At 45.3% G+C, this 11,800-nt stretch overlaps 1 protein-coding gene across 1 annotated transcript; it reads right to left on the reverse strand.

The window, feature by feature from the left end:
- Positions 1-8,466: 8,466 nt before the first annotated feature.
- LOC119386549 (SAP30-binding protein) lies at positions 8,467-10,198 on the reverse strand. The gene has a single exon (XM_037653831.2). The coding sequence runs from the start codon at positions 10,125-10,127 to the stop codon at positions 9,375-9,377; it is 753 nt and encodes a 250-aa protein (XP_037509759.1). The 5' UTR covers positions 10,128-10,198; the 3' UTR covers positions 8,467-9,374.
- Between the last annotated feature and the right edge of the window lie 1,602 nt (positions 10,199-11,800).

Here is an 11,800-nt window from a genome sequence, read left to right on the forward strand (position 1 = left end):
GTGAATTATAAATATCACCTTTCTAAAACTGTTATTTGGGGTTCCTACAGTGTAAATGCGGTGAATAAAATTTCTGACTATAGAGTAACGGCAGAAGTAACGTCCGTTACTTTTTTAGGGTAACTGTAACGGTAACGCGTTACCTTTTTAAGAGGCAACGTAGGGCGGTAACGCATTACTTTTTCGTTAGCGTAACGAGTAACGTATTTAGTTACTTTTTTTCGGTAACGCCTACAACACTGCTTAAAATGCACGAAAAACAGCTCCTGAGATATTAATGACCCACAAGTCGCGTTGGCCAGTCTACGGGCATGCGAGCGTAGCTGCATACTCGAAATGTTTCCCTACACTCTAAGCCGAAAAGGACTAAAATGGGGTATGGCATTGGTCCTTCAGGGGTCTAAATGGGCTGCCACAGATTTTGAACCATTTTTGGACCAACTGCGGGAGTAACTACAGGGGTTCAACTTTTACTCTCTAGCACTTACTCCAGTTGGTCTAAATGTTGGTCCTCGTAGAATGCTCCCGAGGGTCTAACAGTTGAACCGTCGGGACTAACCGAGAAAAAAAAAAAGATGGCGATTCTTCACTATGTCGGCGTAATTCTTGTTATTTCCAACTGAATCAGCATTGAATGATGCAGTGTTTGCGGCACGTGCACAAACATACAACAACACACAACCATTGCAATCTAAACACCACACGCACCTACCATGCACCTACCGCCCGCGCCACACAGCCGAAAACCAACCATCGGTTATATATAGGCACAGTATCTTGACCTCCCATGTTGTGCCGGTGGCAGACTTCTGTTCGGCATAATAAAACAATAAACATTCGCAGCGTACGTGTAAATTTACGTGGGCTCAATGTTAGAACCGCAACACACCGATCTTTTAATACGAACCCGCCGGATTTTTATCGCTCTTTCAGTCAGCGAATTCGAATTATCAGCTGGTACTCTATCGTGTCGGCCGAACCAGCCTTAGTAATGCTGGTGCACAAGTCCGTAAAATCCACTTATGCATTGCACACACAAACATAGAAGCGGCACTTATGCAGGAACGCCGGCGAAGCAGTGAGGCGCCCCGCCGATGCCGGCTTCTTGCCGACAACGTCGTTAGGCCTTTACGAGGAGCACGGCTGAGTTGAACGACCGATCACAACATGCGTCTCCTGTGCAGTTTTCGTCGTCGTTCTTTTGCATACAAATGAAAAATAGATGTCCGCTGTCCGCGACGTCTTACGGAGTGATGTAGATATATGTATACCTACAACGACGAGACGGCGCGCAGGCACGGTTCTTTCACCGTGCTCGTAAGTCGCTCGCTCACCGCCGGCCGCACGTTGATTCGTATCGGCGCTCGCCTTCACGCTAGATGTTTGACAACAGTTGTCGTATGAAGAGAAAGACATAGATTGAACTGTACTTTATTCCAGAAGACATTATTCTCTGTGAAACAAATTCTACGCAACGTTTCTTTCACCTGCACCGGCAACGAACTCGCACAGGCCGCCGGTCGGCTTGGTGCCGACGACGTAGCGAAGCCTACTTCGTATCGCTTCGTAGTTGTAGCCGGTGACTCTGCGGGAATACAACCGCTGACGAACCGCTTACTTGTGTTAGCGCTGGCAGTGTTCTTCGTAGTTCTTCCTAATTCGGCACATTGAAGCGAGAGATCCGCGGTGTCCGGGCTCGAAGGCTTGCACTTGTTTGGGTCCGGCAGCTCGATAGGGAAGGAAGGCGGGTGAGCGCGCTCGCTCGCTGTGTGCGCCGGCGCGAGTTGAACTTGACTCCCATAACTGCTTCTATTCGTCGTAATAGTGCTTCGCTTTCACTCTGGCGTGTAAACCACGTAACTCGTAATCGTGCTAGCCGACAGGGCCGAGAAGTGCAGCTCGGCAGCGGGCGATCGGCGCGCAGTTACACCCCCCGTTGGTCCCCTTCTTGCCGGGCGTTTGCGCACGACACGCACTGTCTCGCATTTAAACCGTGTTGGACGAACCGTTGATCCTTTGGTTTAACGACTGCCGTTAGTCCAATTTTGCCCAGTTTCGGCTTAGAGTGTAGATACAAACGCGCACATCTTATACACACTAATCTAGGCAGCTTACCGTTGTTTTCCTTACACGGTACCCAAGAACGTCTTTCACTCACTATAATGGCGGAAACTTATATTAGGCCTTTCTTGAAATCCCATGTAGCATACCGATGGAGCAAAATTGTAGACGTCTTGTACTGTGCAATTTCTATGCACGCCAATGCACTCCAGGTGGTTTAAATTACCCGGAGCCCTCAACGACGGCGTCTCATATAGCCTGGGTCGCTTCGGGAAGTTAAACCCCATAAAACAACGAAAACAAAGCCACACAACGTACACACGCAATTATACCTATACGTATGAGACCCGGGCCTACTACGGGCCTGGCTCAGGCCCGAGCCCGACCCGAGCCCGAAGACCAAGGGCCCGAGCCCGGCCCGGGCCCGATCCAAGAACGCCTTACCCGGCCCGGCCCGGCCCGCGGGCCGGGCCGGGCCCGGGCTTTCGGGCCGGCCCGGGCCCGTGCAGTGCTCTGGTGTGCCCTAACGTGGCTACGCCCCTGGCCGTGCCTGTCCATTTGCTTGAGCGCTAGAGGGCGCCACCGACTCAACGCTCGCCGTGTGGCGAGAGAGCGAACGGCGCATGTTGACTATGGAAACGCTCTTTCTGCGATACCAGCTCGCGAGGAACGAGAACGCACCCTCGCCCACGAGAGACAACGCCGACGCAGGCAGCGTCTGCTAGCGAGTTTCTTGAAAAAACCGACTGCTCGCACTGCACAACCGTTCACCGGCCACCCCGTATACATATGCACCTGCAATGTAGTGCCGCTGGGAGATTTTCCTTGCGCGTAGTGGAACAAAATTACACCATTTCCCGCTAAAGGGGACCATGAGGCGATGCGAAGCCGGAGCACTTGCACGATCGCGTTCCGTTGGCGTTCGTTGGGCATGCTACCGACCTCGCGTCGTGGAACGCGAAGAGGAACGCTATGCGCGTCTTGTCTTCCCTCTAGCCTGGCCGTTAATTCTCACAGGGCGAGTGGGGAACGCAGTTGACAGGCGTGCGAGGGGGGAGGGGCAGCGTAGGAGAGGAGAGGTGACGCGCATGCGCTGACGCTCATTGCAGCGTTGCGCAGGAGAAAATTTCGGCATGTCTAGCCCGCGTTTCAGAGGAAGGGTGGAAAGGGGGAGGGGAAGTGGAGAGGGGGAGATGGTGAGTGGAAATCGGAGAGGGGAAGTGGACAGGTGAGGTGAGGGGGAGTGGAGGGGGTATGTGCATGCGCAGTAAGGGTGGTCACGCCGCACACCACCACCACCACCACCACCACCACCGGTTTGAACTCCGCTATAAGATGCTTCGCATATAAGATTCGCAGCGTGCACGTTAACTAAAAGCGGAGTGCGGGTCTCTGTGTCTAATCTTTCTGCTGTCTCTCACTGCCCATTAGCAGTGATATTGCGGTGGGAAACACCGGTGCACACTGCATGTGTCGCCCCTCCACATGTTTCAAGTTAGTGGAGCTGAAACACCCTTCCCTACATGCTTTGCCCCTCCCCAATTTCTTTTTTTTCGCTGGCAGCAGCAAAGCTTGGGTGCTTCACCTGTCACTGATTAGTATCGCTAAAATGCATTGTCTTGTGGCTCCTAAGCGCCGTCCTTTCCGCGGATTTGCGGAGAAATCGGGAATTGGCACATGGCAACCAAAGTTTTCGAATCAACCGGGCTGTTACTGACCGCCGCTTCAAGTAAGTTTACATTGCAAAATACGGGACCGCAGAAATCCTTCGAATTAAGCGGGATTTCGAAATAACCGTGTTCGAATTAATGAAGTTTTACTGAAAACCGAGGCAAGCTGTCTGATGACACCCTTGAATTGCAACTGTTGCTTACAATGCCTACATTCAGCAAGATGTGGGTACACTAGGAAGTCGTTGCTGCAATACTTGAGCACTGTTTATAAACTTTGTTTTCAAGTTTGGTTTTCCTTCTATAAATCTGCAACTGCGACTACGTTTCTGGTTATTGAATTCCTGACCGAGCGAAGCTGACCTTGAACACCTTCACATAAACACTCGCAATTTTTGCGGTAAAAATACAGGTGAATTAAAAAACATGTTTTACGTGCACAAATACTATTTCCCTGGATTTATGCCTTTCTGTATTGCTACAAAATTTGTGCGTTTATTTTCTAAGTGGAAGCATGCCATTATAATTCAAGTTTGCTCAGTGATATTTTCTTTGCGAGGAGCGTTGATGATGAACTCAATTATTTTGTGTTCATGTCACATTGAGAAAAATTGCTTCACCATGTGCCATAATGTTAGAAGCCATTACAAGTAGCTGTACAGGCAAATTCAGGCTACCATAGTACTGCCAAGGCATGGCACATTTGTGCAAACTATTCTCGTTAAAATAGTATTTCAGGTAAAATAGTTGTTTGGCATAGAACTTTTATGTAAAATATAAACGAGATTTATAAAATTGTTATTCTCAGTTCATGCAGCAAAGATGCATGCAATAACATTTCTGACCATGGAGTAACGGCAGAAGTAATGTCCGTTCTTTTCTTTGGTAACTGTAACGTGTTAACTTTTTTAATGAGTGATGCAGGGCGGTAACACGTTTCTCTTTCTTTAGCGTAAAGAGTAATGTATTTAGTTCCTTTTTTTCAGTAACACATACAAGACTGCACAATTTACACGGTGTGATACTTGGTGCAATCTCACATTCCTGTGAGGCAATATTATGTCTGACAACATGACTCCTTGCCCAATGTGATGCCTGTACAGGGTCTTTTTCCAAATCACTTTCAAGCATTAGTGTGGCTAGGTGGTACAACACTTCACAACGACACATGATGCCTGAATGCGATTCCGGCTCAAACTCAGCTTTTACTTTTTGCATCCATGAGCACTTTTCACTCATGGACTACACCGCTGACACCATAGGTCGGCAAAAAATGTGGAGCTCACTCAGACTCACTCATGAAATATATTTTGCCTTTAGGGCTCGCTCAGACTCACTCACCAAAATTTTCCTCATTTGGACTCTCTCGGACTCTGAGTGAAATTTTTCTGAACCAGACTCACTCAGTCTCAAACACCAAAATATTGCTCGCTCGGACTCACTCAGACTCACTAAGACTCGCTGCTCGATCCAAGTCTGAATGAGTCGGCTCATGAGTCCTTTAGCGTATAATTAACTTTTTTGACCATGGCGTCAATGCTCTTTAACATCAATATCCCATATAAATGGTGTTCTGCTTGGTGTGTTTTGATCTCATACCTTCAAATGGGAGTTATCAATGGTTACAATCCAGTAAGAAGATTTTTATCGGAAGAGGTGACTCACACGAGATATTTTTATCAAAAACTGTCCGTGAAAGGTTTTGCCAGAGGGAGGTCAAAACCCCCTCCTCTCGCCCCCCTCTGTAACTCACACCTTTGATCAATAAATATTGAGATGGCGTATGCACGCTATTGCTTTGAAGTATGTTTGAGTAGATGTGAGTATAAACGTGAGTTATCATAAAGCTGACAGTAATGCTGAAGTTGAGTAGATAGGACCATAGGTTGGCAAAAAAATCTGGAGCTCAATCAGACTCACTCATGAAATATATTTTGCCTTTCGGGCTCACTCGGACTCAAACTCACCAAAATTTTCCTCATTCAGGCTCACTCGGAGTCGAGTCACTGAAATATTTCTCAACCGGATTCACTTGGACTCCGACTCACGGAAATATTACTCAGCCTGACTCATGGCTCGATCCAAGTCTGAGTGAGTCGACTCGTGAGTGAGTTTGCCGACCTATGGCTGACACCAATGCCGACCCCGCATTTTCTGCAACATGGACTCCTAAGGCTATCACATTAATACTGCCACTTGTACAACAAGCTCACGACGAAGTATACGTAGCCACATTTAACTGGTCATCCATCACCAATGTTTGCAACAGGTACTATCTCATGTGTCATTATTGACCAGGTGCAAGTCTTCGCAATATCAAATCTGACGAATCAAACAACAAAATCTATACACGTCTAATTACAAGATTTTGGGCTCTTCAGCATGCAAATATTAAATGTATCCTGCAGGATCAAATGAGGGTAAATATAATGACTTTATGTACATTTTGCAATGACACATGACAGTTGGAGAGACCAATATCACAGTAACTAAAACTGATGTTAAATGCAAGCCACGGATAGCTACAGGCCTTTTTGCACTCCATTATTCTCAACATGTTTAAAAAGTTAAACTGGCAATCGCTTAACGTCCCACCTCATTAGTCTATGGGAAATTTTAAATGTGACAATGCAATATAAAAAATTTACACAAATAAATAATGAAAGTTGCGTCAGGAATTCCTGATGATGTTACCATTACAACTATTAATACCAGTAAAAGCAATGATCACTTGGCTGAATTAAGCATCACCAGCAACAAAATTTCATGCAACAACATGTGTATGTGCCTTCCTGACACAAAAAATCTCATTTTTCCTTCACCCTGCAGCTGACAACAAAATTTAAAAAATAATTCTTGAAGTCGACAGGTGACGAGGACATATCAGTTAAACTTATAAAGAACTTATTTGCATTTTTAGCTCAACCCTCAACACATGCTATCAGTGATATTTTTCAAACTGGTTGGTTTCTTCTGAAACTAAAGGGTGCCAAATAATTCCAGTCTTTAAAGAAGACCAACCAGACGAAACTTACGAATCACCAACCAATCAGCATACTGCCGGCATTCATCAAAGTTGCTCAAAATGCTTTGTATTGTAGGCTCAATAATTTTTTTTTTTTAGAAACATGGTTCGCACACTCCTGAGCAATATGGCTATAATATTAAAAAAATCAAGAGAACATGCCCAAATTAATCTTGTTGAAAAAAAAACATTTTAGAAAACAGACTACTCAAAGGGACACTAAATAAAAACAATGATTCGGTTTAGATTGATAAAATGTACTCCGAGAACTCTAATGTCGTCAATTTCATCGTCGTAGGTTCATTAATACGAGAAAATCAAGTTCCAAGTTTTATTTTATTTCGTGCTGAAATTTCTGTGCGCGATGTCATGGATTTCAAAGTATATTTATCACATTTTGGCACCACTGGCTCAACAAAATGTTCTCAAACTTGGTGTGTTAAGTCTATGGCCCCTGAGAGGACAATGTACTTCATTTTTACCGAATAGGAACCTATGTAGGCCCTAGCAGGTGCCGTCAAAATATGTGACGTCGCCACCCACATTTTCTTTTTGTGTGTTTTCTCACAAGTGTGTCCTCGCGGCAAGCGTGGTGTTCTTGGTACCGTGAAAGAGTAGTTTACTAATACGAGAAAAATCGTTTTGCTTTTTAGTGTCCCTTTAAAGGGAACACTAAAGAGAAAAACGATCTTTCTCCCATTAGTAAATTACTCTTTCACGATGCCAAAAACACCACGCTTCCTAATCGGTGAAAATGACGCACATTGTCTTCTGAAGGAGTCGCAGACTCGAGATACCAAGTTGCAGGAAATTTCACGGAGGCAATGTGGCCAAAATACGAAAAAGAAAACACTTTGAAATCCGTGACGTCACCATTGGAGATTTTGGGGGGGATGGGGGGAACTGTAAAGTGAAACTTCTGACATCGATTTTCTCATCTATTAATAAAGCTATGGGGATGAAATTAATGACACTAGAGTTTTCAGAGTGTAATTTATCAGTATATACTAATTTACTGTTTCACTTAAGTGTCCCTTTAAAATAGGTATTTTTGATGACTTCACAAAAGCGTTTGGTATGCTTACTGGGGTTAAGGCTCGGCAAGTTGGTTCATTCTGCAAAGAAGGGAAAACAGCGCTGAATTTTTAGGCGAACACAAAGGAAGACAGACGATGACAGGCATTGTCGTCTGTCTTCCTTTGTGTTAGTCTAAAAACTCAGCGCTGTTTTCTTTGATATGCTTAGTCATGACATATTGCTAATAAAATTAGAACACTACAAAAACAGAGGAGTATACGCTCCTGTCTCACTACATTAGTAATAGACAGCTAAACAGGTAAACAGTGTGTCGTCATCTAAGTGTACAATAAATAATGGTGTTCTGCAAGAATTAGTTCTGGGGCCATTTTTCTTCTTAACTTAAACTATTGATCATCTACCATCCGTTGTACTCGAAGAAAGTATCCTTTGCACAAACTATACTGATATAACCAGAAATCGAAAATGAACTACACAACAACAGCCCCTCCAAAAAGTCATTCTGGCTTCATGCAAATAGACTTCTCGATAACAGTACTAAAATAACCATATGAGGCGGCAGTAGGGGCTAGTTTGTACATCTTCATGCTTGTGATGTGCTGCATGTAGACACGGGCCAGAAAAAAAACGAGAAACAACGCAGGGTGATTTGCAAACTCGCAACTGGCAGTAGGGGCTAGTTTGTACATCTTCATGCTTGTGATGTGCTGCATGTAGACACGGGCCAGAAAAAAAACGAGAAACAACGCAGGGTGATTTGCAAACTCGCAACTGCTTTATTTCGATCATTTCTTTCTCGTACATAAGGCTGTTCGTGATCGAAATGAAGTAGTTGTGAGTTTGCACATCACCCTGTGTTGTTTCTCGTTTTTTTCTGGCCAGTGTCTAACTGCAGCGCATCACAAGCATGAAAACCATAAGAGTTTTGCACATAGAGATTAATTTTACATCGACTACTTCACTTGTAGTGCATGACATGCGATTATAAAACCTCACCAATACAAAGTTTCTCGGTGTCCACATGGACACAACTTTCATGGCACATGCATGTTCATGAAAGTACAATTAAGATTTAGAGAAAAATACCTATTCTTAACAGGTCACATCATACTTTCCCATTAAAGACACCGATAACATTACACTGTTCTTTCATATACTCACACATTACATATACCATAACAATTTATGATTAACCTAGCTGACAATGCTGAAACCAGTTAAAGTAGTGTAGAACACAGCACCATGTTCCCTTGTTTCATACAAAAAACAGACTCTTATGTTTATAGATTAACAGTTGGTTTTACTACTTGCTTACAAACTTTTACATAATGCTGTTCTGCGACCGTCAATAACATTAACATATGAGAAACCCACATATGCACTACCTTAACTTCACCGTTATGCCTATCTCACATAAATACGTCTGAGATGAGGCATGGAGTAACATGTTCGCTGCTTCTCCACACAGCAGGAAATGAGGCAATTGTACAAACTCTTTTTTCTAAAGTTTCAAGACTCAGAAGGCATATCCCCAGAGTGGCCCCCTTTCACGGTTTCACCAGCGAGACGGTTGAATACTGTCACGGTTTGGATGACTTCTTGGGCAGTGTGCCGAAGGCGGAGATGACGGTGGGCCTGGCGGCCAGAACCAGAGGCCTGGCGACGCCCAGCACGGGCTGCGTTCCCCCGACGTCCCACTTGCTCTTGCGCGGTTCGGGCTTCTTAGCCGTGCCCGTGAGAAACTCGACCTTGGTCTTCTTCTCGCGCTCGCGCTTGTCCATCTCCTCCTTCTGACGCCGCGACAGCTCCTCGTAGTACGAGTCGGGCCCCCAGCTGTGTGGGTCGTACGTCTCCGGCGGGTAGTTTGTGCCCAGCTCGTCGATGCCGCAGTAGGCGATCAGCTTCTCGTAGATGCTCGGGTTGCGAAAGTCCTTGCGCATCTGGATCGAGGCGTTCATGTCGCGCCCGTCGCGGACCTTGCGCTCGTAGAGACGCGCGATTTTCTCCTGCAGGGCCGGCGCGCAGCGTCCCGGGGGCTCGGGCGGCAGGAACACGCCGTTCGGCCCCAGGCTCTGCAGGCACCGGTGGAAGGAGACCGGGGACTCTGGACGCACGTACAGCACCTGGCCGGGTTCGTCCTCGCCCACCGCCTCGTCCTCGTCCTCGGCACGGTACGAGACGAGCGGCACTCCACTCTGCGAATTCGGCGTACTCTCGACGCTCGGCTCCTTGCGCTCAGTGGTCTCTTGCTCCGAGTCGAGTTCGCCTTCCGAATCGGTGTACGTCTCGGTGAGAGACGCCAACGCCTTCGAAACAGAGGAATCGCTGTTCATTTTGGTTACAGTTACGCACAACACGACGATTTTCTAGACCGCCATTGCTTCCTTCGCAAGAGTAGATGCACTTACAGTGTAGATTGTAGTGTAGATGCAGAGAACGATGATGATGATGACGACCTCTTCCTGGTGGCATTCACCCACAAAGGGGAACTGGCCAAGTACCGGGCGGCAGGTTAAGAGCTATCAAGCTAAAGAAAACTGGAAATTTCAATTAAGAGGGCTCACTATCTCCAAAGCAACGTACATTTGAACTTTTTTTTTGTGTCCATAGATAGCAGCACTTACATACCACAAAAAGGAGGTAAGTTAGAGTACACTCTATGTATGTAAATCTCACCAGGTCATGAAAGCGTGCGAAAAGGTCATTCCGCGCGCGAAAAGTAGTGCTGTTTGAAACATGCCCGGGAATACCTCACAAAAGGGTGAACGCTCCTATGTTTTCCGCCAGCATAGTCGTAGCAAATGTGATGGAGGGGCTTCCACTTTGTCCTCCCCGTACCGTTGGGATGTAAGCGATTCCCTCAAACTTCTCCGTATCGCCGCACCGCTACAGTAACCCAAACAATGGGTCGACCTCTCGTCACAGTTCTCTTCCGTTTATTATAAGCGGATTTGGCCTTCCTTTATCCCCGAGTCACTTGTAGAATTTTTCAGTCGCTTGTAGCATTTTTTTTTTTTGTGCGTAGGAGGGGGTGCTTATATGCATTTTTCCAGCAAATATAGTTATTTCAGTGATCATCACCGTCACCAATGTGTGTTTGTCGTTGACTTATAGTATCCATACTTATAGCGTGTTTGTCGATGATCTTGTGTAGTTGAAGTCAAACATATATTGGTGAATCAACAACTTTAACCGTGCTCTTGCAAATGTGCCTTCAGCCGAATGGGGACTACCCTGGAGACAATGTTAAAAAGTAATTATGTGTTTTCGTTCATAGTCGCGCATATATATTTGCTGTACAAGGTAATTATGTTTTTTTTAATCTCACCTTTGTATTTGATTGACATGTTTTTTTTATTATAATAAAAATATTTTCAAGAATGGGAAAATTCATCATGTTTCCTCCTCTTTTTGGCTTTTTTTGTGATGAGCATTTGCTTGTTTGCCCGGTAGCATCTGGAAACACTGTTTATGCTGATGCACAGGTGCACTGAGGTGATAATTTGAATACATTTTCAACTGTGTGTAGAAGTTACTCGCCGGCACCGACCCCAGCGAATCTTTCTCGCTTTATTCTTTCACTTCAAGATACGCACAGCACTGCACGGGATTGGGCTCACCTGAAAGCCCGAGCACTCGAAAGCCCCAGGGTACTGTGATGAAGAGCGGGCACAGCAACGTTGGAGTAGGGCGTAATATGTGTATTTTCATTAAACTTCCTGAATGAAATATAATTAAATGGTATTTACAACGTACTAGATTTATTATTTTTACACAGAACCCCCTTATCACGATTCGCAACTGACTATGCCGTAAAAAGCAACTTTCGTAAAAAAAAATTGTTTTCTTTCGGGCACGGCTTACGTTCTCCTCTCTCGGGGACACTTTGATCTGCTTCTGTGCCATCTAGACAACTTAGGTGATTAGATGGAGTGGCTACTTTGAGAAAATTACAGTTGTAAGAAAATTCAAAATGAAAGATTTGTACGCTTCTGCTGTTTCATTA

This window comes from Rhipicephalus sanguineus, chromosome 3, assembly GCF_013339695.2.
Source record: "Rhipicephalus sanguineus isolate Rsan-2018 chromosome 3, BIME_Rsan_1.4, whole genome shotgun sequence".
NCBI lineage: Eukaryota > Metazoa > Arthropoda > Arachnida > Ixodida > Ixodidae > Rhipicephalus > Rhipicephalus sanguineus.

Bases quoted from the DNA above. Each gene is read 5' to 3' on its own strand.
- LOC119386549 (XM_037653831.2), bottom strand. From the start codon at position 10,127: ATGAACAGCGATTCCTCTGTTTCGAAGGCGTTGGCGTCTCTCACCGAG.